Source organism: Oryctolagus cuniculus, chromosome 1 (genome assembly GCF_051225735.1).
Source record: "Oryctolagus cuniculus isolate XC-2025 breed Fujian yellow rabbit chromosome 1, ASM5122573v1, whole genome shotgun sequence".
Lineage (NCBI taxonomy): Eukaryota > Metazoa > Chordata > Mammalia > Lagomorpha > Leporidae > Oryctolagus > Oryctolagus cuniculus.
The window spans coordinates 33,310,038-33,337,424 of record NC_142867.1 but is presented as its reverse complement, the minus strand read 5'-3'; the positions used below and the strand labels follow the sequence as shown (position 1 = coordinate 33,337,424).

The 27,387-nt window shown below is 41.5% G+C and overlaps 3 protein-coding genes across 9 annotated transcripts in view; 1 reads left to right on the top strand and 2 right to left on the bottom strand.

Moving 5' to 3' along the window:
* Positions 1 to 257: 257 nt before the first annotated feature.
* LOC149128350 (uncharacterized) lies at positions 258 to 3,318 on the bottom strand. 2 transcript variants are annotated; one of them, XR_016217912.1, is made up of 2 exons: positions 2,315 to 2,452; positions 258 to 466 (listed from the first exon to the last, which is right to left on the bottom strand). XR_016217912.1 is itself a non-coding variant. In XM_089309830.1 (2 exons), exon 1 carries the CDS (start codon positions 3,314 to 3,316, stop codon positions 2,687 to 2,689), a length of 630 nt encoding a protein of 209 aa, XP_089165956.1. In that variant the 5' UTR covers positions 3,317 to 3,318; the 3' UTR covers positions 258 to 466; positions 1,093 to 2,686. The 2 variants fall into 2 exon arrangements, 1 of the variants encoding a protein (XP_089165956.1); XM_089309830.1 differs by having other exon boundaries at positions 1,093 to 3,318.
* On the top strand, positions 2,571 to 22,405 carry EIF3M (eukaryotic translation initiation factor 3 subunit M). Of its 3 annotated transcripts, none has more exons than XM_089309820.1 (11): positions 2,571 to 2,710; positions 6,673 to 6,805; positions 7,666 to 7,804; positions 8,078 to 8,201; positions 8,358 to 8,452; positions 13,652 to 13,735; positions 14,602 to 14,701; positions 16,069 to 16,150; positions 20,505 to 20,648; positions 21,687 to 21,747; positions 22,214 to 22,405. In XM_089309820.1, the coding sequence occupies exons 3-11, from the start codon at positions 7,680 to 7,682 to the stop codon at positions 22,332 to 22,334; spliced, it is 936 nt and encodes a 311-aa protein (XP_089165946.1). In that variant the 5' UTR covers positions 2,571 to 2,710; positions 6,673 to 6,805; positions 7,666 to 7,679; the 3' UTR covers positions 22,335 to 22,405. The 3 variants fall into 3 exon arrangements, with proteins under 3 accessions (XP_089165946.1, XP_002709079.1, XP_089165951.1); XM_002709033.6 differs by lacking the exon at positions 2,571 to 2,710 and adding an exon at positions 3,217 to 3,332; XM_089309825.1 differs by lacking the exon at positions 2,571 to 2,710 and adding an exon at positions 6,386 to 6,410.
* Positions 22,210 to 27,387, bottom strand: part of CCDC73 (coiled-coil domain containing 73) — a 154,902-nt gene continuing 149,724 nt past the window's right edge. For all 4 annotated transcript variants that reach the window (XM_089309806.1, XM_089309814.1, XM_089309802.1 and 1 more), the window contains one exon: positions 22,210 to 27,296. In XM_089309806.1, the coding sequence (XP_089165932.1) occupies positions 27,127 to 27,296 (170 nt within the window). In that variant the 3' untranslated portion in view covers positions 22,210 to 27,126. The remainder of the gene's footprint in view (positions 27,297 to 27,387) is intronic.

Below are 27,387 nucleotides of genomic sequence, written 5' to 3'. Positions count from 1 at the left end.
TGTCTTGGCTTTCCATGCCTAAAATACTCTCATGGGCTCTTCAGCCAGATCTGAATGCCTTAAGGGCTAATTCTGAGGCCAAAGTGCTATTTAGGACATCTGCCATTCTATGAGTCTGCTGTGTATCCCACTTCCCATGATGGATTGTTCTCTCCCTTTTGGATTCTATCAGTTAGTATTAGCAGACACTAGTCTTGTTTGTGTGATCCCTTTTGTCAGTCTCTTAACATTGTCTTTCAAAGAGCAGGGATTCTTAATTTTCAAAATAAGATTTATTTGAAAGGCAGGGTGAAAGAGAGGAAAAAACAGATATATAATCTTCCATCTACTGGAATCTACTCCCCAAATTGCCACAAAAGCCAGGGTTGGGCCAGGCCGAAGCCAGGAACCAGGAACTCCATCCAGGTCTCCAACATGGGTGACAGGAGCCATCTTCTGCTGCTTTCCCAGGTGCATTAGCAGAAAGCTGGATGGAAAGTAAAGTAGCAGAGACTCAAAGCATCATTCCAATATGGGATGGCAGGATTACAAACAGTGGCCACAATGCCAGCACCAGTTCCTAATTTTAATGAAGTCCAATTTACCAATTTTTAAATCATGCTTTCAGAGATGTATCTTTAAAATCTTTACCCAACCCAAACATACAAAATTTTTTCTATGTGTTCTTCTGGAAGTATAGCATTTCTGATTTTATACTTAAGCCTAAGGTTTTTAAGGTAAATTTTCCATACCTTACAAGGTATGGATTCCAGTTTCCCTTGTCTCACATATTGATATTTAATTGTTCCAGCACCATTCCTTGCAAAGATTAAACTGTCTTTGAATCTTGGTCAGAAATCAGTTAACTATGTTTTCATTTATCTCGGTGCTATGTTGTTCCTTTGACCTAGGATCCATATGCCAACATCACACTGTCTTGATTTCTGCTACCAATTTGCATTCCCATAAGCAATTTATTAGAGTTCTAGTTGCTCCCCATCTTCGACAGATCTTAATATTGCTAGTTAAAATTTTTCTTTGTAGCTATTCTATAACTGTGTAGTTGTATCTCATCATGGTTTGAATAAGTTGCACACTGACTTGTTTACTTACCACAGAGTTTTGCACCACTTTTTCATGACTGAATTTTCGATAGTCTCTTTAAAAAAACAAGCAACAACACTGTCTCAGGTGTGTCATCAATGCCTCCTTATGTTTTCTTGCCTTTCCAGATAAGAGTAAGGCTTGCAATCAATGTAAGTAGTTTGCTCCCAAATATTACAATGCAGGGACTTAAATTCAGGACAAACCTTTGGGGTCACCTTGACTTCCTCTTTCTCTCACACTCCATATCTGATCTGTTTGCAAATCTTACCAGTTTCACCAATACAAAAAAAATCCATAATCCAATCAATTTCCCATTCGCACTCCACCATCCACTCTTGCCTGGCTTTCTGCAATACTTTCCTAACTGGTCCCTCTGCTGATCCACTTTAAGTCAGTTTCCAACATGCTTGCCAGAGTGATCGTTTATCAGAGTTATCCCTTACCAAGAAAAAAAATTAATCACCTCACACCAACCAAAATCCATCAGAAGCTTCCCGATTCCTTAAGAGCTAAGGCTTAAACTTTTACTGTGACCTACAAGCGCCTCCACCCCACCTGTCAATGACTAAGTCATCTCCTATCGCTCTCCCCTTACTCAAACCGTGCCCACAGGTCTCCTGGCACCTGCCTCAGGCCCTTTGCCTTGCTTTCTTTTACATGAAAGCTTCCCTGAAGATCTGTCATTACTTTTTCATTTCCTTCAAGTCACAATACATTTGAGTCATTTTGATTACTCTAGCTAAAAAGGCGCGAGTGGCTGTGTGCGTGGGCACACCCACCTACCTGCACACCTTTTCTGTGTTTATCTTTTTTTTTTTTTTTTTTTTTTGACAGGCAGAGTGGACAGTGAGAGAGACAGAGAGAAAGGTCTTCCTTTGCTGTTGGTTCACCCTCCAATGGCCGCCGCGGCCGGCACTCTGCGGCGGGCGTACCGTGCTGAACCGATGGCAGGAGCCAGGTGCTTCTCCTGGTCTCCCATGGGGTGCAGGGCCCAAGGACTTGGGCCATCCTCCACTGCACTCCCTGGCCACAGCAGAGAGCTGGCCTGGAAGAGGGGCAACCGGGACAGAATCCGGCGCCCCGACCAGGACTAGAACCTGGTGTGCCGGCGCCGCAAGGTGGAGGATCAGCCTGTTGAGCTGTGGCGCTGGCCTCTGTGTTTATCTTAATAGCGCTACGTAACGTGTCCCACACAGTATTATTTAATAAGAGCTAATACCGTGCTCACCTGTTCTAAGTGCTTTCTACTTTAATTTGCTTATTCCTCACAACCCCATGAAGTTGTCAAATTGAGCAGTGTGACCTGAGGATGGCCCCTCTCCTCCAGGCCTCATAAGAGGAACTGCCAAAGTACTACGTGAAAGACTTTAGTACACTCTTACACCAATCGAAACTGAGCGTCAGGCAATGTCAGGTGATCACCTAACACCAATAAAGCAAAGCACCTAGCTGTTGCCAATCAAGGCGTCTGTCCCTCATTTCCGTTCTCTGACCATAAATGCTGCCGGACCGAGCTACAGGCCAGAGCTGTTCTGGTTCTGAGGGCTGCTAAGTTTCCAAATCGTTCGTTGCTCAGCGAAACTGTTAAGCTGAACCTGTCTTAGGGTTTTTTCCTTCGAACCAGGTAAGTACCCAAAGGGAAACGCAAACCCGGAAGTTTATAGGCAGTGGCCCTCGAGCGATGCAGCTGGGATTCCATCGCTTGAGTCCTTGCTGTAAAAGCACGATGCACCCTGGGCTGCCTTCCGAATTCCTTGTTAGCGGTTTGCGTTCCGTGTGTGCCTTCCAATGAGAGTGGCCTGCGCGAAGGCTGTCTTGGGGCCGCCCAGAGCGGGTTCCACAGCCTGGGCGGTGCGGACACCGAGGCAGGGCCCCGCAGCTGCTCCTGGCAGTTCTTGTTCTCGCAGAAGTCATTTTCACTGCCCAATAGGCTTACACTTGCAGGGCTCAGGATGATGACACCGCAGGGAGGAATCCCGGATACGAGGCCCAGCAGGTCCCGCCCACGAGCCCCACCCAGCGCGTCCGCCACGCCCCCAAGCCTCAGCAGTCGTACGCCCCGGGATTGGCTTCCGCGGCCCCGCCCCACTAGGACCCGGGCCCGCTGACCCGGAAGCTGTTTGCGGAGCCGCCGCGCGGCTTTGCTCCCTTTTCCGGTCGGCGTGGTTTGCGAGTGGAGCGTCCGCGGTTCCCGGGCCTTCGCCATGAGCGTCCCGGCCTTCATCGACATCAGTGAGGAAGACCAGGTGTGCTCCCGGGCGCCGCGGGTGCCGCCGGGGTGGAGTAGGGGGGACGTCTCGGGCGTGAGGGACCGCGGCCGAGCTGGGGCCGGGCGGACGCGACGCCGCCCTGCGGAGCCCACTCCGGGGCGCCCGTCGCGTAGGTGCAGGCGTAGAGAGGCGGCGAGGCAGGCGGGGACACGCGTCCCGGGGCTGCTGGCCGGCGAGGCCCGCCAGCCCGCTTCCTGGTCGGCGTCGGGACTCTGCTAGCCTGCAGTCGGACGGCCGAGCAGTTTCTGACGAGGAACGGTGTCTGCTTCCGTCTTCCGAGTGCAGCCGCCGCCGCTGTGGGAGGTGGCGAGTCGGTAGCCCACAGGAGCAGTCCGGCAAAGGTCATCGCGTGGTGACGATCAGAATGCATTTGGGGTTGTGCAGTCACAGAGGCAGGGCTGGCCCGTGTGTTTTCACTCGTCCTTGTGCACGAGTGGGAATTGTTCTGTAACCCTGTGCAAGTGTCCGCTCCCCCCTCATTGTACTGTAAGGCATAGCGCTTAGTGGGCGATTCTGATATTTTTAAATTGACTGGAGTTTGCTCTTTGATGTGCAGAGCCGATGTTTACAATTTCCCCCGTAATAAAAGTTTAGTTGGTGGGAATTAAACCCAACATGCCATTACATAGTCTTTAATTTTTTATAGCTAACAACTCTGTGAAGTAGTATAAGCTTGTCATTTTTTTCTACTACTAGAATGTGGAAATTTTGTTTTCCATAGCTTCATTCTAATCTAACATCTAGAATTGTAAATAGGACTTTTTTTTTCCTCTCATGGTAGGAATGCAGTCCTACACCTCTGAAAAGTAAGAAGGGGATAGATAAAGCAACGAGAAATGCCAAGGGTAAGGAGGGAGGTGAGCACAGAAAGGAAAATGAAAGACCAAAAAAACCAAGCATTTTGCCAACAATCGGCTGTTAAGTTCCTGAAAAAGAAGTTACATACATACTGTAAGGAACCTGATGGAGGAAGTTCTTGTCATTGATCGTATTTTAAGTGGTCCTTTTTAAGGCTCTGCTACTGTTCTTAGAACGCATCCGTTTCACACCAGCTGTTCCTTTCAGGAAAATACCAATTCCTTCCAGAGTTCAACTGCTCAAATTTTCAGCTTGGTTAGAGTTGAAAAATGGGCAGTTCTTTCCCTGTACTTGCTTTCCGTTGCTTGTACTGGTCCATAACCACTTGTTAGCTAGTGAGGATAGCATAAAAACAGTAAACTGTTCAATAGTTCTCGGAAAGTTTGCTTTTTTTTTTTTTTAAGATTTATTTCTTTATTTGAAAATCATAGTTACACAGAGGAGAGGCAGAGAGAGAGGTCGTCCTCCATCCGCTGGTTCACTCCCCAATTGGCCACGACGGCCGGAGCTGTGCTGATACAAAGCCAGGAGCTTCTTCCAGGTGTCCCACATGGGTACAGGGGCCCAAGGACCTGGGCCATCTTCTACTGCTTTCCCAGGCCATAGCAGAGAGCTAGATGGGAGGTGGAACAGCTGGGACTCAAACTGGCACCCATATGGGATGGCAGCACTGCAGGTCGGCGTTAACCCGCTGTGCCACAGTGCCGGCCTGGGAGAGTTTGCTTTCTGTCTACAAATTAGGAAGTGAACAAATGCCTTTAATTTTATTTCAATCAAATTGTATGTTTCCTTCATGAAGAAGCATGCATTCTAGTATTTAAAAAGTTACTTTATTTGAACTGTGCAGAGGGAGGCAGAGATACTCTGTCTATTCACTCCCAGAATGCCTGCAACAGCTAGGACTGGCCTAGGTCAAAGACAGGAGCCTGGAGCACAATCCAGGTTTTCTAGCTGCCAGGGTGCCATACACTGCAGCCATCTCCTGCTACTTTACACAGGGAGCACGCCAGCAGGCAGCTGGGCCAGAAGTGCAGTCGCTGGGACTCGCAGGCACTCTGGATGTGGGTGTCCTGACTGTTGGGGAGCGTGCCTGGCTGTTCAGTCATATTTTTGTTGTCTCTGATAATGGTGATACTTGTTTTGAATCTTGCTTGTAATACAACTCTTATGTTAAAGGATAGCACTATTGGATCTACAGTTTTAATGTATTTTTGTGGGGTTTCTAAACGTACTTATGGGGTTTAAAAATCATGGTCTCCCCCTGTTTGTGTGTGTAATCTAGAAAATGTGATACTTGCACATTTACAGGTGGTATTCTTTCATCTGCCTGTTTGACTTCTTCATTTTTGTTATCTTAAAAGCCATCTGAGGCCGGCACTGCGGCTCACTAGGCTAATCCTCCGCCTTGCGGCGCCAGCACACCGGGTTCTAATCCCTGTCAGGGTGCCGGATTCTGTCCTGGTTGCCCCTCTTCCAGGGAGTGCAGTGGAGGATGGCCCAAGTCCTTGGGCCCTGCACCCCATGGGAGACCAGGATAAGTACCTAGCTCCTGCCATCGGATCAGCATGGTGCGCCGGCTGCAGCGCACAGCGCGCCGGCCGGGGCAGCCATTGGAGGGTGAACCAACGGCAAAGGAAGACATTTTTCTATGTCTCTGTCTGTCTCTCTCACTATCCACTCTGCCTGTCAAAAAAAAAAAAAAAAGCCATCTGGATTCCTGTTTGGCAACAGTAAACACCAAGCTCTCAAAGGAAGGCATTGGTAGAGATGTGTAGGTACTATGTCTGGATGACGTCATGTGGTATGGGACCTGTGCCTTTAATATATCCAAAGGGGCTTTCTGGCCTGGGCCTGCATTTGGCATTTGTTTCATAGATGTAATTTGACACAAATATTGTATTCAAGGCAACATTCACAAGCATTATCTTTATATCCCCCAAAATGCTTTATCTTGAATAGATTCTCAGTACTCAACATATCATTACCCTCTTGCTTAGAAAATGTCTATAATTTTTCTAGTACCTGTGTTTACATATACACTTGAACAATAAAAGATTCATTACTTTCCAGAAAAGTTGAATTTACCAAGTCACATTGGTTTCTTCTCTCTAGTCCTCCCCCCCCCCCCCCCCGGAAAAAAAAAACCTGGATTATATAAAGGCTTTTGATCTATACTGGAGGTCCGGCAAGGTGCAGGTGACACCAAAGAACCTGGGGAAGTGATCCCTGTGGGCTGCAGGGTGTCTGTGGAGCCCTGGGCCTGGTAGAGGAGGAGCCCTTCACTCTAGCCTGAAGTGAGGTGGTAGTTAAAAGTACAGTTTGTGCATTTTAGTTTTCCACATGTAGGAGAGACTTGGTTTGAGCTTTTGGTGGTCATAATCAGGTTTCTAGATACACACATTGTATATTTCCTTCTTAAAGGCTGTACAGAGTAATACAGCCCTGCTTGATTCCACAGGCTGCTGAACTCCGTGCTTATCTGAAATCTAAAGGAGCTGAGATCTCGGAAGAGAACTCAGAAGGTGGACTTCATGTGGATTTAGCCCAAATTATTGAAGCCTGTGATGTGTGTTTGAAGGAAGATGATAAAGGTTTGTTTCTTAACTTCCTTGTATTTCTTACTAATCATAACCTAGTTTTCAGATTTTCTTAGAATTTGTGTCTTGTGTTTCAGATTTTAAGACTAGTTTTATCTTTGCATATGCAAAGATATCTGTAGGACCCATGAAGGAAGCCTATTTTGGAAAACCTCTTAACATTTCTGTGTCATTAATTACACACATTAAATCTTGACAGTTTCAAACTGTTTGTCCTGCTCACAAGGTTTAGATCAGTATCGAATGGGATTTAATTTCAAGGAATCCTAAAGCCCTTTAATTATTGGGTGGATTCCCTATTTATGAGAAATTTTGAAAATTCTGAATCTTGAAATTAAAACTGGCATATTGAGTAATGTCTCTAATACTTGAAAATGAATGACCAAATTAGAAAGTTGACAGCTTTCATTTGTAAATAATTTTCTGTATGTAGGACAAAGTTCATCAGCTGAGACAGCATCCCCCGATAAAACCTCACCGCTAACTTCCAGATGACTGAATGTAATGCCACTGAAAGTGTGTGTATAGACATGTAAACCAGTAATCTGCCTCACTGGTTGGAAAGCAAATTTTAGATTACAGTTCTCTTTAGTATAATGCACAAAAATGCTTTCCTTACTTTAACTATGTAATGGAAGTAGGTTAATTTGAATTCATGTGTACTATATTTTTGCTGTTCTCTATTGAAGGAAATGTGGGCTCTAGAACTGTCTGGCGGTAGCCACATTCCATCTTTATAAAGTGTCTTACATTTAATGATCTTCATTGCATTGAAACACTGGAAATAACATTTTTAACTGGATACATTGGATATTATAGCATCACTGCTGACTGTGTTTTCAATACTTGGGTAGATGTGGAAAGTGTGATGAACAGCGTGGTATCCCTGCTTTTGATCCTGGAACCAGACAAGCAAGAAGCTTTGATTGAAAGCCTGTGTGAAAAGCTGGTCAAGTTTCGGGAAGGGGAACGCCCGTCTCTGAGACTGCAGCTGTGAGTTAACTAAAAGCGGCTTGGCTCTTCAGGGGAGTATCCTCATGTCATTGCCTTTGGAAATGATTAGGTGCAGGAAGTGTTGGAGCTTGACTGTCAGCGGTGGCTCTTAGCTGTGACCTTGGGCAAGCCTCAGTGTGTTTCCATGCCCCAGTTCCCTTCTCTGTAATGTGGAATTACTAATAGTACCTGCCCCAGGTTTGTTGTGGTGGCAGGTAACTCATCTAAAAACCGAGGTTGATCTCAGACATTGGTTTACTTCTTGTTTACCAGGCTAAGCAACCTTTTCCATGGAATGGATAAGAATACTCCTGTAAGATACACGGTGTATTGCAGCCTCATTAAAGTGGCAGCGTCTTGTGGGGCCATCCAGTACATTCCAACTGAGCTGGATCAGGTGAGTGAGTTACTGTGTGGGATAGTTGTTCTGTTGCAAGAAACAATTGTATAGCTAAAATAGGCAGCAAATACGTATGTGTATTCTGAATGTTTGAAATTGCGCGAATAAGTTCATTGGTTACTAAATGTTCTCCCTTTGTGAACCTTGTCACAGGTTAGAAAATGGATTTCTGACTGGAATCTCACCACTGAGAAGAAACACACCCTTTTAAGGCTTCTTTATGAGGCACTCGTGGATTGTAAGAAAAGGTACTCAGAAGCAATGAACTCACAACCTCACAGGCAGTATAAGTAGGTGCAGTTGGTTTTGAAAGACAAGTAGGGCCAGTAATTTTGCTCTACTTTGTTCTCCAGAGTTGCTATAAATCTGTTTCTGTAAACTTCACCTGCTAAGTTAAAGATAGCTGCAAAGATTAAAGTAGTTTCTCCTGTCTTCAAACTTTTTAAAAAGCAAAACGTGCTTTTGCTTTAAAAATAGCACAGTTCTTAATCCCAAAGCTGTATATAGCATTAGGCTAAGTTATTTCATGTTGCTTTGATGTCTTAGTACAGGGTAGTGCTAGCCCTTCTGTTTAAGGTGGGGAGTTGCCATCAATCAAGTTACCACAGTCAAAGTCTTGTGTAAACAGGGCCCGAGACGAGACCATGCAGATTGGACTACATGAGTGCCTTCTGTTCTTGTGCATCGTCTTGGGTTTCTAAGGCTCATATTCACCCAACAAAGTTTATGCCCCAAATTACTCAGTTTTAGGATACCTGCCAGATAGTAGGTTTGATAGTTTATAGAATTAATACTGTTTCTTTTTTTTGAAAGAACATCCTGGCTTTTCATATAGCTGTTTAATTTTTTTCACATAGTGGTGAACTACTTTTAGAATCAGTCTTCAGTTGTTTCACACAAATTTTATACTGGCTTTTATAGCTAGAACGTTTAATATATTAGGATCAGCAAGATTAATTATATATAGACATATTAAAGATTAGTTTATTTGAAATGCAGAATAACAGACATCTTGCACTGTTTCACTCCCCATATGCCTTCTACAGTCAAATCTGGGCCATACAGGAGCCAGGAGCCAGGAACTCCAGGTCTCCTGTGAGGGTGGCAGGAACCCAAATACCTGGGCCATCTCCTCCCGCACATGTAAACAGGAGGCTGAATCTGAAGTGCGGTAGTCAGGACTCAAGCCAGCACCCTGACAGGGGATGCTGGCATCACAAGTGGCATCTTTTTTTTTTAAGATTTATTTTTGAATGGCAGAGAGAGAGGTCTTCCATCTGCTGGTTCACTCCCCAAATGGCCGTAACAGCCAGGGCTGGGGCAGTCCAAAGCCAGGAGCCTGGAGCTTCTTTCTGTCTCCCATGCAGATATAAAGGCCTAGGGACTTGGGCCGTCTTCCACTGCTTTCCCACACCATAGCAGAGAGCTGGATCAGAAGTGGAGCAGCTGGGATGTGAACCGCCATCCATATGGGATGCCGGCACTGTAGGCAGCAGCTTTACCCACTACACCACAGCACTTGGTCCCTCACAAGCAGCATCTTAACATGCTGCGCCACAACACCAGCCTCAGTGTGATTCTGTTTTGCTACATGATGTAAGATTTTGTGCACCACTGCATACAGTAGGAAATGTTCAGATTTGTTAGAACGTTTTGTCATAAAGAAGTTAAGTCGGGGTTCTTGCCTATCTCTACAGCAGTGGATACTGTATGTTAGGTGTGGGCATACTGGTGTAACAGCATTCCTGCCAGGTTGAGTAAAAGTAAGTTTATAACAAAGACCATTTCTAATGGGGGACATAAAAAATAGTTCAGGAAGAATTCATATTTTAATCCAGACTTTAAATATGCAGGCTGTGGAGTCAGAGTACTGGGATTCATATCTTGTGTTTTCTACATGTCTGTACCTTAGTTTCCAATTTCAAAGTGGAAACAGCAGTACTTACTCAGGGTTGTTGAAAATTTTATAGGAAATATAAGGGATACATTGTAGTAGTCCTCTAATACCATGGGGAATACATTCCAAGACCACTGAAACTGGGTAATGCTGAATTCTATTCAAAGGCACTTCAAAAAGTTTGTGGAAAAATGTAATTAAAACTGTGCAGTGAAATCACTTCTTGGGTTTCCTGCATCGCATATTGGAGTCACAGGTTCTCTGCCTGCAGTCTAACTTCCCTTACTACTCAGGGAGGCAGTAGATAACGGCTTGAGTACTTGGGTCTCTGCTTACCATGTAGGAGACCTGGATTGAGTTCAGGCTCTTGGGTTTGGGCTAGTGACTGTTGTAGACATTTGGAGCATGAACTGATTGAAAGCCAGAGATTGATCATCCATCTAATTTAAAAGAAAAATAAATAAAAATTGTGTAAAGTATTAGTTTATTTTGGTGCAAAAAATGTTAAAATCCATTCATAGTTTTTTCAAAATAACAATTTTCAATGTTTTATGAAAAGTTGTGTACCAAGATAAACAAATTCAATGCTAGATTTTTTTCACTAATTTCTTTTCTTTTTTTCCAAGATTTATTTATTTGAAAGTCAGACTTATTCAGAGACAAGAGAGGCAGAGAGAGAGAGAGGGGTCTTCCATCCAATGGTTCACTCCCCAATTGGCCGCAACAGCCGGTGCTGCACCCATTCGAAGCCAGGAGCTTCCTCCGGTTCTCCCACACGGGTGCAGGGGCCCAAGGACCTGGGCCATCCTCCACTGCTTTCCCAGGCCACAGCAGAGAGCTGGATTGGAAGTGGAGCAGCTGAGTCTCAAACCGGTGCCCCTGTGGGATGCTGGTGCTTCAGGCCAGGGCTTTAACCCGCTGCACCACAGTATCCACCCCCACTAATTTCTTGAAGTGCCCTTTTATGGACTTTTTTCCTATACATACACACCTATGAAAATGTTAATTTATAAATTAAGCTCCATAAGAGATTAACACAAATTAAAAAAAAAGGCAGTTATAACAATATACCATAGCAAGAGTTAAGTGAATGGTCTCTCGAAAGCACTATACTGACTCCTTATTGGTGGTTCTTACCCACAAGTTGCAGAAAGGAAGTAACTAATATTCTAAAGCTACTTCTCAAACCAAGATAGGGTTTGAGTATGCATATGGACTGTAATAGACGTCCTGATGGTAACACACTAGCAAATATTTGCAGCGTTTATCACAGATTACTCTTCCTTTTTGAAACGCTTTCTTTAGTTGGCTAGTGTGACTTTTCTCTTGTCTACCTCATCCACAGCTCATTTGTGGGTTCCTCCTCATCTTCCCTGACTCTTACCCTCCCATATTACATTTCTTCTGCATTACTGTTTTGTATAGAATTTTGGGGGTGTCTTACAATTTTTGGGGAGGCTGAGGGCCACGTGCACTTTGGATGGGCTATTTCTTTGTGTTGCTAGACACTTTGCATCCATGCCATCACATGCTAAAAAATGCTGGTGGTGCTTCCCAGTCTTGCAGCTCAACAGTTCATCTACACTTCTTCCCAGTGGTCTGGAGGCGCTCAGTGCTATCACAGTGAGCTCAATTAGTCTCATGCCTTGGGATACCATATGTATGTTGATGGTTTTCAGGTTTTTAAAAAATATTCATTTGAAAGGCAGTTACAGAGGGAAGGGGAGCGAGGGAGGTGGGAAAAGAGAGAGAAGCATCTTTAGTCTGCTGATTCACTCCACAGTGGGTGGGACTGGACCAGGCTGAAGGAGCCAGGAGCTTCATCCGGGTCTCCCACATGGGTGCAGGGGCTCAAGGATTTGGGCCATCTTCCACTGCTTTTCGCTGGCCAATAGCAGAGAGGTGGATGGGAAGTGGAGCAGATCTCCCACTTTGAATCCATCAGCAAATCTGTCAGTTCTAAATAAATCTGAAGTCAGGCCAACTTTTCACTATTTGTGTTGTGATCATATGGTTTAAGCCACCATCATTTCTTACGATGAATACAAAAGTAGCTTCTTATCCAGTCCCTGTTTGAGTCTTTGTCGCCAAACCATTTATTATTATAATATTTATTTATTTATTTATTTGAAAGGCAGAGAAAGAAATAAGTCATCCATTTGCTGGTTCACTCCCCAGATGGCCCAGATGGTAGGCGGAGGTGCACTGATCCAAAGCTAAGAGCCAGGAGCTGCTTCTGGGTCTTCCACGAAGGTGCAGGGGCCCAAGGATTTGGGCCTCTTCCACTGCTTTCCCAGGCCATAGCAGAGAGCTGGATTGGAAATGGAGCAGCTGGGACTCAAACCAGCACCCATATGGGATGCCACAGTGCTGACCCCCAAACCATTTGTATTAAATTGCTAGAAAGTTGTGTTTCATATGGAAGATCAGTTTATGCCTCCCTCTACTCAGAACCCTCCAGTGGTTTCATTCACAATAAAAAGCAAAGCCAGCCAGCTTCAGCCTTGGCACTGGTGGTAGATTTTGTTTTTTGATTTTTTTTTAAGATATTTATATATTTGAAAGGCAGAGTTACAGAGAGAAAAAGAGGAGAAAGAGCTCTTCCATCTTCTGGTTCACTCTCCGAATGGCTGCAGTGGCCAGAGTTCTACCACATGGTGTAGGGCCCAAGCACTCGGGCCATCTGCTGCTGCTTTCCCAAGCACATTAGTGGAGTGCTGGATCAGAAGTGGAGCAGCTGGGACTCGAACTGGTGCTTCTTTTGAATACTTCTCCCAGGCATCTGCATTGCTCCCTTCTTTCTGCTCTATCATTTCATCAGAAAGGCCTTCCTTTGCTGCCCTGCATAGACGGCAGTGCCCCCACTCCCTTGTTTTTCTCATCCGTGTTTTATTATTTCCCTTTTGCACTTCTTAACAGACATGTACATACCATTTGGTATCTCTGCCCACTAGTATGAAAGTTTAATGACAGCAGGGATTTTGCTCTTACTGGAACAATATCTAACACTGCTAGGCGTGTGAATGTTCCTAAATGTGACTGATTTTTCTTTTAAAGAAAGTAAGCTCCTGGAAAATAATATGGGGACTAAAGGAAGTTCATGGAAGGGGTGGGTTGGTGTAGTGGTTAAGACAGGGCCTTTCTACATGGTCTGTCTTCTGCTTAGAAAGTCATTTTATTTATCCCCTCTTCCCACTTCCACTTCTTTTCATGACCAGGAAAAGGATGCAAAAGGTGTTAAATTCTTTAGGTCTCAGCGTACGTGCTTTCTCTTGAAAGCTCGTTATATATAAACTAGCCACCTCCTTTCTATGTTTAGCCCTCATTTTACTATTCATTTCCTTCACAGCATTTATTCATCAGTTTTGTTTTGTTTTTTTTTTTCAGGGAAATTCCATAATTTTTTTTAAAGCATGGTGACTATTTCTCTTGGTCACCATAAAATATAACATGTATCATCGGCACAGTACCTGACATTTAGTAAATGTTTTTAAATGAATGAGTGATGGTAACAGTATTTTCAAACTTCTAAAGCAGTATTTCTTTTTAGTGATGCTGCTTCAAAAGTCATGGTGGAATTACTTGGAAGTTACACAGAGGATAATGCTTCCCAGGCTCGAGTTGATGCCCACAGGTAACGGTAAACATTGCTCTAATGAAGAGATGAGCTATGGAATTTAGTTACATAGCTAACGTCATGTTTGCAACCACTAGTGAGCTGCAGGCATTTGATTCACTGTGTTCCCTGGTGATTCTGATGTAGGTATGAAAAGTCAAGATTTGACATTGGAAGAACCATAGATTGCATGAGAAATAGCCATGGAATATTTACAGTTTGAGTTACTGTATGGATTACTGTTGGTATGGGGGTAATAATCCCAACCTAAGAAGTAAACCTCACTAGGCCAGGATTAAAGTATGTAGGTGGTGAAAAGTTGGTGACCTGCTAAAAATCAAGTCATTGCTAAAGACAGTGAGGACTGTAACAGTCGTGGATCTTTACTAGTAACGATAAGAATAGAATCTGAAATGGCAACTGCCTCACACAGACCTATATGTGATAGGAGTTATATAGAGAGGCTGGTGGTGGTGGTGGTCTTGGACTTCAGGCTTCCTCTGCCTCCTTAATAAGCACTTGCTATTAGGCAAGTGAATTGTTCCTTCTAAACACGTTTCATCATTGGTAAATGTTCCTAAGAATGCTGAGTTGTAAGGGATATTGAAGTATAATGCACACAAAGCTGTTAGTGTCTGGCATATGGTAAGGTGCTGTCGCTGTTTGATTACCTTAGTGTTTTCTCTCCAGCTCAAGTTTTTCTTTAAAGCTATTTCATTTTGTATATTGTACCTGATAGATTTATTGGCCTGTTTTAACCCCATTTTGTGGCTTGTTATATGCCGTGTATATAATTCAGTAAAATATCTTTTTTGATTTGCAAAATGTCAGTTAAAAGCCAGGATTTCAAGTATCTGAGATTTTTTGTTTGTTTTCTGATTAAGATGTATTGTACGAGCACTGAAAGACCCAAATGCATTTCTTTTTGACCATCTTCTTACTTTGAAACCAGTCAAGTTTTTGGAAGGCGAGCTTATTCATGATGTAAGTAGTTTAGCTTCCGATGTGACAAATGTTTGTTTTCCTAAATCTTACTGAAGTTGTACTCCTTCTGCATTAATAAACACGACTGTTGGAGAGATCTGGAAAGATAAGAACTACTTATGCTTTCTGTATTAAGAACAGATTGTAGTAGGACCAGCTTTTCTCGACATAGTCCTTTTCTTTCATGTCCTTATTTGCCTGGCCGTTATGGACTTAGATGATACAGAGTTCTTGTAGTTACTTAATGTCGCTAGCTGGGGCAGGCATTTAGTGTAACACATGAAATGCCACTTGAGAAACCTTTGTCCCCTAGGTACATGGGCCCCAGCTCCCCCTCCTGCTTCCAGCTTCCTGCTCTTGGGAAGCAGCAGGTAATGGCTCAGGTGGTTGGGTTCCTGCCATCCATATGGGAGACCCAGATGGAGTTCCTGGCTCTGGTCTGGACCAGACCCCAGCTTCTAAGAACATTTTGGGGAATGAACCAGCAGATGGGAGATCTTTGCCTGACACTGTCAAATAAAATGTTTAGAAAGAACACACTATTCAAGTAAAAGTATAAATTATTTTCCATTTGAACTATGCCATTATTTACCATCTTTTGTGTGGATACAAAACATTTTTTTTTTTTAAAGATTTATTTACTTTAAAGTCAGTTACACAGAGACTGGAGAGGCAAAGAGAGAAGTCTTCCATCCGCTGATTCACTCCCCAATTGGCCGCAATGGCCGGAGCTGTGCTGATCAGAAGCCAGGAGTCAGGAGCCTCCTCCAGGTCTTCCCACATAGGTGCAGTGGCCCAAGGACTTGGGCCATCTTCCACTGCCTTCCCAGGCCATAGCAGAGAGCAGATTAGAAATGGAGCAGCCGGGTCTTGAACTGGTACCCATGTGGGATGCCAGCACTGCAGGCGACAGCTTTACCCACTGTGCCACAGCGCCGGCCCCCATTTTATTTTTTGGAAGAGTTGTAGATAGAGGGAGAAACAGAGATTGATCGATCCCCTCTCTGCTGGTTCACTCCCCAGATGGCTGCAATGGCCAGCACTGGGGCAGGCCAAAGCCAGGAATTTCACCTGGGTCTCAAACGTGGGTGTCAGGGGCCCGAACACCTGGGCCATCTTTGGCTTTTTCCAGGCCATCAGTAGGGAGCTGGATCAGAAGTTGAATAGCCAGGACAGGAACCAGTGCCAGCCCCTGCTGATTTCAATTTTAAAGTGAGTCATGTGAGATCAAATAGTTTTGAATAGTAATTTGATGAAACATACTGGTATTTCTGCATGAAAAGAAATGTAGTTGTATTATTTTAGTGCCTTAGTATTTTGAGTATAAATGTTTTGTATATTGACAGTATCTTTTTTTTCTTATTTAGCTTTTAACCATTTTTGTCAGTGCTAAATTGGCATCATATGTCAAGTTCTATCAGAATAATAAAGACTTCATTGATTCACTTGGTAAGTTTGGGGTTTATTCTTTTAGGGCTAGAGAGATGGGAACATGCTATTCTAGAACAATTATGAACTGTGAGATCCAGTAAATATGGTTGTGGCTTTATTTGGAGATTATCATGAGTGGTATATGGTAGAAGTGGCAAACATAGGTGGACAGGTTGAAAGATTAATGTGAATTGGACATCAGAAAGCAGGAAGGTGCAGGTGGTGGCATTTGTGATAAAGAGGGTAAAACTAGTCAGATGACCTGTGCCTTTTTATCCCTCCAAAACAGCTTGTTGAACCTTCCAGTTCTACTATATCATAATTCTCTGTGGTACAGTTATTTTGATCATAATGGTGACTCTTGGAGTGCTTTTTTTTTATGTTAGGATGAGTGGAGGCACTCTGTGAAGCTATTTACAAAATTGTTTCTTTGTAGAAGATCATATCCCTTACATGCATGGTGATTTTTATTTTCAGTGCCACTGCTCCCTTTATTTCAAAGATCTTACAAAGATTTTCTATTCTGATAGTATATTTTATGGTTGGGAGATGCATGCCTTCCCCCAGATTTAACAGGTTACAGAATATACAGCTACAGCTTTGCTAAATAAGATCTAAGGGGATTTGAAATGGATAGTATCATGATACTAGAAACTTTGCTAACTTCAGTTTATGTAAGACGGCATGAATTTTGTCTAGTGCATCTGAGTTCAGTAAATGTTTGCCAAATTAAATTGAATCTCACTCATCCTGATTGTACAAACTCCATGTATGTTCAGTATTTTAATTTCCTTCTGGAGTATGTTTTTCACATACTAAAATTACAAAGAGAAAACTTAGAAAATCTGCAGTTAAAACTAAAGTGCTCTGTTTCCCTGCTAAGCAATAATCAAAGTACATTAAAGTGTAATTGTTAGTCTACATGATTGAGATAAGTGAGTATAATTGTAATCTACTTTGGTTATATTCAGTCCTTATTTGGGCAGTCACTAATTCCTGTCACCTGTGAATTCTGTGCAGTCACTAGAATTGGGGAAGATTGAAGTATTCTGAACATAAGGCATTTGAAGTACACCAAGATACAGCAGATAGTGTCTGCAGAATGCTTTGCCAGGTGCACTAGACCCCAGAAAGCCACATTCTGTCCCAGTTAATTTGCTTTGTGGCATGAGCTGTGTGATGGAATGTTAATGTCAGCAACCTCTTTATTTACGCACCAAGGAAAGAGGAGTAGTAATTAACACTCTGACACTCCCCCATTGATGTGTAATTGACTGTTTCAAAGGAGCACCAGTTCATAAGCTATTGCATGCATTAAAATTGCGTTTTCTATATTGCAGCATTTTAAGACAAGGGTCAGTGACAATGCAGAAATTGCTCAATGATGCACATTTTTTTATTACTGCATTAAGGTTTTGACATATTAGTAATGAATAAATGTTTCCATAAAATTAGATTTTTTATAACTTTAAAATTGAAGTATGACACTGTGACTTCATCTTTGAAGGTTTAGTCTAGTTTTATGAAACAAAGCACCCACTGCCTTCAGATCTTTAACTCATACTTCACTGGCTTAAGAGTTTAATTTTCAGAGTTTGAAAGGCTTCTGGTTTATTTCAGTAGTGATTTTAAATATGAAATTGAAGTGTTTGTAGAGGCAAATTTCAACATGTAAAATAGATTGAGGGTCTTCATAAAAAACGTGCATGAATTTCAGAAACGCACCAAAATAAACACTGCATTCTGGCTTTCCACGAACATTTTGAAGTAACCTCACATGTGCCCACAGAAACTGGGAATGTTACAGAATTTTTGAAATGTTTAATGCCTGTTCTCTGATAGGGGAAAAAATTTCCTAACATTGCATTTTGCCAACGGGGAATCAAGTTCCTTAATTTGCTTTTTTGTTTCTTGAGCATCTGTGCAAATTAATGTTGAATTAGAAATTTGTTTATGTAAGAGGCTTTTGGGAGGTAGTGTTGGTTTTAGATATTATTAGACATTTATTGCAGCTCAAAGTCTGGTTACAAATGTCCAGATTCCACAGGTGGTGTCAGTTTGTAGAAGCATTTTTTTATTAACACTGACAACTTAGGCCAACAGTAGCATTATCTTGTGTCAAGTGAATTGCCCTAACATGTCCACATGCAATCTGGTGTTACTCAGTTGCTACCTTCTTGCTTCAGAAAGTTAATCAGCATCTAATTTGCATTTGTTAATTAGGGTTAATGTGCACTAATTGATTTTTTGATGCTTGTAGATTTCCATTAAACCAGTTAGCAATACCTACTTGTGTACCTCATTCATTTGAGTTATGATGATCATGTTTTTGTTGAATCTGTGCCAAATAGGAAGCCTGCATCATAATTACAGCTAATTAACATGATCATGCACTATATTAATGGCTTCCCTAATCTTCTACTAATATATTATAAATTTCAAATTTTATAGAGTGCTTAGGGAGATAACTTTTTAACAAAACAAGTTTGAGGCTCTGAATTTCTACAGGGTCATAATTGATCATATGCTGAGTTTTACATTAACTTGAAACTTCAGAGAAAAGAGTGTAAAATTCTAGATTCATTTTATCAGTCTTTTGATAGCAATTTATTACTTATAAAAACAAGCATGTTAAAATTCTGCTTCTGTTTAGGGCCATGTTATAATTTGGATATTTAGGATTTATAAATTTCTTTTTCTAGCCATTTATTTACTAAGTGAACCTGTATTCTAGGCCTGCATTACTATTTTGTGACTATAAATCAGTGATGTAATCTCTTTACTCAGTTTTATTTTGAAAGAATCTAGAACTAGGTAATTGGTTAAGTTTCCTTCTAAGACAAATAATTGTTTGTGAACTAAATAATTGTAACAGTATGTTCCATTTCAAATTCTAAGGGAGAATTGGAGTTACTTGTATAATTTTCTACCTTTGCCTTATAAAGAACAATCGCTGTTAATGATCCTGTTCATCTAGTACAAAACATTTACTGGCCTGTGTTAAGTGGTAAATACACTTGGACGGTTTTAATTTGCAGGTACTAGGTCTGAAGTAACCTGAAGGGAAATGGAAAATTTTTATGGAAATATTTTAAAGCTTCACATTTACTAGTAATAGTGACACAGAACCAGTAGTGGATTGGTGAGGAATCATTTGCATTTAAAAGAACAGCTCTGAGTGAAGACCAACTCAGCTAAACAGGAAATGTTCTTATGAAAGAAATGTTGTAGATTTTATTTCCTAAAGTGTAAATTATATGTTCTTATATAAAAAAGTTTTAGGGTCTAAAAACATCATTTACAAAGCTCATTCTGTGACTAGTGGCACTACACTTTTTTTTTTTTTTTTTTTTTTGACAGGCAGAGTTAGAAACAGAAAGGTCTTCCTTTTCCATTGGTTCACCCCCCAATGGCTGCTGCGGCTGGCGCACCGCGCTGATCCGAACCCAGGAACCAGGTGCTTCCTCCTGGTCTCCTATGTGGGTGCAGGGCCGAAGCACTTGGGCCATCCTCCACTGCACTCCCGGGCCACAGCTGAGAGCTGGCCTGGAAGAGGAGCATCCGGGACAGAATCCGGCGCCCCGACCGGAACTAGAACCCCAGGTGCCGGCACCACAGGCAGAGGATTAGCCTGGTGAGCCACGGAGTGGGCCACTACACTAATTTTTAAAAAATAGTTCTGGCCCCGGTCGGGATGCCGGATTCTGTCCCGGTTGCCCCTCTTCCAGGCCAGCTCTCTGCTGTGGCCCAGGGGTACAGTGGAGGATGGCCCAAGTACTTGGGCCCTGCACCCCATGGGAGACTGGGAGAAGCACCTGGCTCCTGCCATCGGATCAGTGCGGTGCGCCGGCCACGGCAGCCATTGGAGGGTGAACCAATGGTAAAGGAAGACCTTTCTGTCTCTCTCTCACTGTCCACTCTGCCTGTCAAAAAAAAAAAAAAAAAAAAAAAGTTCTGTTGGCCGGCTCTCTGCTGTGGCCCAGGACCTTGGGCCCTGCATCCACATGGGAAACCAGGAGAGGCACCTGTCTCTTGGCTTCCGATTCAGTGCGGTGCGCTGGCCGCAGCGGCCATTGGGGAGTGAACCAACAGAAAAAGGAAGACCTTTCTGTCTCTCTCACTGTCCACTCTGCCTGTCAAAAAATAAATTAAAAAATTTTTTTAAAAAGTAGTTCTAGAAAAGTGGTTTTATATAGTCCATAACTTATGTTAGCTTCAGTTTATAGCCTGAAAATATAAGTTTTGTCAAAATTATTCTGTATAAGTGCTCAAACAATCATATCCACGGTTTAACTCAAGAGTTGCCATTATGTAGGTCTTAATAACTATAGGTATTCATCAGGCACCACTGTTTTTTTTTTTTTTAATTCAGGGCTATTACACGAACAGAATATGGCAAAAATGAGACTACTTACTTTTATGGGAATGGCAGTAGAAAATAAGGAAATTTCTTTTGATACAATGCAGCAAGAACTCCAGATTGGAGCTGATGATGTTGAAGCATTTGTTATTGATGGTAAGGAAATTAGAACATTTTTATTTCTAGAATTCCTCTTGCATGTGTGAACATAGTATTTTTAAGAATTCTTTGAAAGGCAGACACAGCAAGCTCCCATTCACTGTTTCTCTCTCCATATGATACCACCAGCTGGTGCTTTGCCCCAACCAGGCACTCCAAGCTTCCCACGTAGGTGACAGTACACAACTGCTTGAAACATCACTTGCTGCCTCCCAAGGTTTGCATTGACAAGAAGCTGGCATTAGGAGCTTCAGGAATGGCATTTCTATAGGGGACCACGGGTGTGTTGACCACAAAACGCCCTCCCCAAAACCTACAGTTTTTACGTTGAAACTAGGTCTTATGCTACAAAACAAGATTCTTTATTTGTAGTAAGTGAAAATTCCATGGAAATACACATTGCTATGTATATTTGGTGACTTTTCTATTCCTTGAGATGACAGAAGAAGGCCTACAGTCAGTCTGCCATAGTGGTGAAGAGCATAGATCTTAGTGTTGGCTCTGGGTTTGAGACCAGGCCTTCCTCTGTGAAACAGGAATGTAGTTCATTGGTGCTTGTGAGGATTAAAGGAGTGAGTACAGGTGGAGCACAGTGTCTGACACTCAGTAAATCTGCAGATGTTAACCGTTAGCAATTTATGATTAGTTCAGAAATGGAACCTTTCCCCAGCGATTGCATTATACAGTGATTTTAACCATTAAAAATTTTGAAAAAATTTTTTTTTCAGTTTGAAAGAGTATGTGGGGGTAGGGTGGGGATTGTACAGTTAAGATTAGTAAGCTGTCCTGTTTCTTGTTAATGAACCTTAAGATTCCAACAGCCTTATGAAGTAGTAATAGCTTATTGGGAAGAATACCTGTAACTCTAATAAAAACTATATATTAATAGATTGGCCCACCAGCCCTGGGACATACATGACCTTGTTTAGATCATATTGCATTGCTTTATTAGTCAGCCAGCCAGTTTGCAAAATGTTGTCAACAGTGTGAGGTTTTGCTTGGAAATTTTCTACATGTACAACATCTTTTTTTCAGCGGTAAGAACTAAAATGGTCTACTGCAAAATTGATCAGACTCAGAGAAAAGTAGTTGTCAGGTAAGCATTTAATACTACCCAGCGTTTTGTAGAACAGTTTAGTTGGTTCTGGCTCTTTCCCTTAAATGTTTAGAGAACTAGAGTAGTGTTATCCACTGCTTGTAGTTAAATAGTTGCTATTTATCATAATTTTATTAAAGTTCAGACTGAATGTGATTAGCTTATTTAATGAAAGAGTCCTATTTTCCAGCACATTTCATTTAATGGCTGAGCACTGGCTAGAATACTAATGACTTCTGTCTGCTTTATATAGTTGTTCCGGAGAAGGACGGTTTAGGATCAACAGAGTAGAGAGCTTTAAGAAGTAGCATCTGCATCTGACTCTTAAATTACCTTATAATTCTAAATTACATATTTTTATATATTTATCTTTGCTTATTTAGCTAGATTCAATTGTGTAATACTATAAAGGAATGCCAGGATAAAAGGTTGACTAACACTTTGTTTTTAATTTTTCAACTTTCAGTCATAGCACACATCGGACATTCGGAAAACAGCAGTGGCAGCAGCTGTATGATACACTTAATGCCTGGAAACAAAACTTGAACAAAGTGAAAAACAGCCTTTTGAGTCTTTCTGATACCTGATTTTTTATGCATATAATTTTGTTCTGTTGGGGGAGAAAACCTAAATCATAGTAAAACATTATAAACTAAAATTTGACTAGTCTGGGCATTTATTAAATCACCAACTGCAGAGGCTAGAAAGTAGATTGTCTGAAATAACACTTGAGTTCTATTCTGTGAGGAAGGATACTGAGGAGCAACACACACTTGGGAAAAGGATAAAAGAGAAAGCCTGCAAATTCAAAGAACTCTTTTTCAGTGACAGAGTAGATGTATGATTTCATCGCACCGGACAGAATGCAGAAGTGAGGGCCTGTAGAGCTGTAGGTGGCTTTTCATTCATAAAGGCTACCTCAGATTTGTTACTACAGCATTTCGCCACTGGAAGTCTTACCAGCATCATTTTTTAATCTGATGTAATTTCTATCAGCTCTTCTGCTTTTCTTTTTTTAGGCTGACTGTCATTTTCTAAGCCAAGGAACTTCTCAATTTCATTGATTTGATTTGTTACCAGGCTCTGCCACTTATCTTCACCAGAAGCAGCAGCGAAGTCAGTGGGGTCTTTACTCTCGATTGCCTGCAAATGGCTTAGTAGCAGAGCTGGACTCAGAGGCTTTGTGTTCACCTAGGAAAGATCAAGTCGTCTTAAGCACGAAATTATAACACAAAAGGCTGGCTTCACAGGAACTATTCAGTCTCTGCACTCTTGAGCAGGTGATAATGCGGCCAATTTCTTAGCTGATTCCCAGTAACTGCTTTCCTCTGGCACCAGAAAACTGTACAGTATGAATTTGTAGGCTTCCATAGAAGCTCTTCAAGATCTAATATATTCCAGGGATACCATAAATGTTTTCTAGAAGGTCTTGACCTTGCATTAAAAGATATTTAAAACAATGCAGATAAAATAGTTTGTCGTCTTTACCCTTCCCGTTCCATGCATGTCTGTGTTTTGTATCTTCTATCAAAACTAGGGGAAATTAAAATTTCTAAACTATAAAAACTGCCTTTTACTCATGCTTCCGCTAATGCTTCAGCGCACCATTGTTAAAGAAACAGGAAAGAGTAGTGAGGTATTTGGAAGTTGGCGTTCGTCCAGGGTGCTGCCTTGGGTCATACTTGCATGTTTAAAAAAAACCACCTTTTTCATTTTAAGGTAGTAAAATACTAGAACTTTAGAGAATAAAAGTATACAAAAATTTACAGTCACAGACCTGTCAGTATTTTGATACTACTGCTGCTAGTCTGTTTTTTATTTTTAGCCTATTTGAGTATTCTTTAAAACTTTGTATCTTGCCTTTTCCTCTGAATGATTTCCTAGGTCATTAAAGTTTTCATAAACAATTGCCAGCAGCTTACAAAATACTCCCTTTAATGGATGTGTGTGATTTAACTATCTCTTACTAGTGAATGTTTTTAGTGTATCCCTATCAAAAAGAAAACTGGATCCATGAAAAAAAATCCTTGATGGTCTGCAAATAGAGCCCAGATAAAATCTTCCCTTCCATGGAGATAAACTGATTTAAAATAACAATGGTGGTGTTTCTTAGTTGGAAAGGAAATAACATGGCCTTCAGCATATGGAGCAAGATAAGAACTACATTAAGATCACCAACATTCCAACCACAAACATCTCTATATTATGTCAATTTCAATGTGGAATCATGTAATTTATTAAAATGAGCTTAAATGTTTAGAACTTAATGATTGTTCCCTAAGGATTCTCTGTTTCCCCAAATCCTACAGTCAGCCACCAGTTCCTCTGTCTCCTGCTCATACTGTCTGACTGCCTGTTTTTTCAAAAGTGTCAGCAGAGATCTTCAGCAAGTTATTAACGTGTGGGCTTCAGTTTCCCCATCAACTCCTCTAGCTCCCAGATACTGTAAGAGAAGCAAGATAATGGATGACTGTGCCTAAATATGCATTCCATCATACCTCTCTGAGCTCCTAAGACCCAAAGGGGATTCTAAGTAATTAATGCAGTACACCAAGAAGGGGAGAAATAGGTCAATGTAAGCCTCAGTTATTAATTTTCAGGTGAAAGGATTGAACATCTAACTTAATGGTCTTATTTTGCCATCAAAATGCTTGGTGTATTTGGCATCCAAGTACAAATCAGCAATTTCCTCAAATCCTGATTCTTTGACCTTTAGTTTATTGATAGGAAGGAGACATGCATATACCTGCTTTTATCTCCCCTTAACTACCCATTTGCTGGGAGGAGTGAGTAGAGTTGGCTTAGAGAAGATACAATACAGATAGCTAAGGTTTGCATTTCAACCTTGCCCTGGTGAGCTGCACTGAGGTTCCTGCAGCCTACTGCACCTATTTTGGTTCCAACTGTTGTCAGCTTGCCACACAGCTTTGCTCCTTCCTTTCTGATAACTTTAGACATTTATCAGCTCTGCTTTCCACCCCACTTAGATATTTTTGGCCTAAAATTTTCTCTAGCTTGGTATCTGTTTATTTCAGTCTGGGGTTGTACTTGAAAATGTAATTTTGAACCTCATTCATTGTGTAAAATAAGTGATCTGCTTTGCTTACTCTGGGCCCTCTCCTGTGTTCATTCCTGGATAGTCAACATTGTAGCAGGTCAGCAACCTGATTCCCTCCAAAACAAGCAAAAAACTTGCACTGTATTTTTTTTTTTTTTAGTGTATATGCTGCCGAACGAGTTTTTTTTTTGACAGGCAGTTAGAGAGAAAGGTCTTCCTTCCATTGGTTCACCTCCCAAATGGCTGTTACGGCTGGCGCGCTGCGCCGATCCGAAACCAAAAGCCAGGTGCTTCCTCCTGGTCTCCCATGCGGGTGCAGGACCCAAGGACCTGGGCCATCCTCCACTGTGCTCCCAGGCCACGGCAGAGAGCTAGACTGGAAGAGGAGCAACCGGGACAGAACCCCGGGTGCCGGTGCCGCACACGGAGGATTAGCCAAGTGAGCCATGACGCCAGCCACACTGTATTTTCAAGTTGCTATGAATCCATAAGGAGAATGGATTGGCACCCAATACCTGCCCTGAGTTTTTTCTGGCTACAAGTCATCACAAAAGTTCATTTACAGCAGTGTTGGCAACTTCTGTGAAGAGCCAGTAAAATATTTTCAGGTTTGGGGACCTCTCAGAACTGTTTAATTCTGTCATTGCAAGCACAAAAGCAGCCATATACAATATGTAAAGGAATGGGTATGGCTTTGAACATAAAGCTGTACTTGCAGATCTACTTTGGAATTTGGCCCACATTACATGATCGTTGGTAATTAAGCTCCAGCTTGACGATGTGCACTAAGCTTGGAACGCTTGGCAGAGTGTAGTAAGCACTTAGAAAATGAGCCAGTAGTTTGTTGTCTGTGAACCAGCATTTGGAGGAAGAAACATCCTATTATTTAAGTTGAGCTAGTGTAATATAGCATTTGATTAAGGACCAAGACGTCTAGTCCAGGTCCACTGCAGACTGTGTCTTAATGACCTTGGAAAATAATTTCACATTTGCGTCACTTTCCTCTTGAAAATTATTTACCTTACAACATGTGGGAAGGCTTCTTTGAAAAACTAAATTCTATAAATTCTTAAAAATATTAATTGCAGAAATAACACTAGGAATTAGATACAAAGAACTTCCCTTATTTATCAAGATGGGGTGTTTGAGGGGAAAATATTCATCATGCTCTTAAAATAAGACTTAAAAGTGTAAGCATTCAACCTAACTAAAAACGGGTGTCTACTTTTGATGCTCTCAAGCTTCCTTTTTGCTTTTATCTTATGACTTATCCAGTGGCCAAGGTCAGAACTTACATTTTCCAATCCAAATTTACTGCTCTTTAGTTACCCTATTTTAAAGATACACATTTGTGTACACCAAGTTGAAACTCTACTGCTGCTCTTAGGAAAATATGGAAAGTGTAGATTTTTGTTTTAGTTCTCCAGAAAAGACACCATCTTGCTTAAGGTTTCCCAATTTAAAAAATAAATAATACTGTTAAAAGCTTTATTCTTTGATAAGGATGTGTTGGTATAATTTGAACTTCGTATATGCTAAGGAGGAAACTGTTCAATGTGGAGGTCTAACAGAAAGTTAGTAGTAGTTGTAAGCTTTTCTAACCTTTTCAGGTCTCATTTTAGCAATTACACCTACAACTGTTTTTGTAGACTTCAAGCACTAGCTATCTTTTTTGTTTTTGCTAAAGTTCCGCCTACTCAGATGCAAAACTTAAAAATTGAGCCAAATAATCTGTCAGATGTAGTTACTAAATGTACTCCTGGGAGCCATCTAATCTCCATGCAGACTAATTTTATATATGATTATATATGTATTGTATTTACTATCTACTAAATATATATATTTACTATATTGAATATATACTTACTATGTAATATGTACTTACTATATATTATATACTTAACTATCATATCACATTGTGGGTGTTTGATCCTTTCACATCATTGTGTTCTAATAGAGGTAAACCATTTCTTCTCTTTTCTGTCCCCAAAAATCATATAAATTAAGCATTATTAAAAACTGGGCTTATTAGGAAAATCTTTATTACCTATAAAAAATTAAAATGCTCAAATGCTACTATTTCTAAATTTAGGTGACTAAAACATAAAAGTATATAACATGATGTCTCACACTCTCCTTTCCCAGACAGGCTGGATTATATCTATATGATTTATACACTGTGACTTTTTCCTGCTGTTTTCTATCAACCTTAATTGTGAAAAATGGTGCCATGTTGCCCTCTTGATATTATTTTGGAGATCAGTTAGGTCTTAAAGCATCCAGATGCGTACAGTTCTACACATATCTGTAGAATTAACTCACTAAGGTCTGCTCGGCAATATTTTTAATTGACTTACATGTTCTGTGGGAAAAGAAGAATCATAAAAAGTCTTTGCGATTGCATTCCTCTCTTCACTGGGTCCTCCCTTGGGATCTGGATGGATACTCCAGTTATTCAGAGTGTCAGCAACTCTGTTCATGCTGGTAGTATCTGATTGACAAAGGGGAAATGGCAACAACTGAATTTTATTCTCCAGGTACTCCTTTTAGTGATTGAATTTGTTTCTCCCTGATTGTGTGCT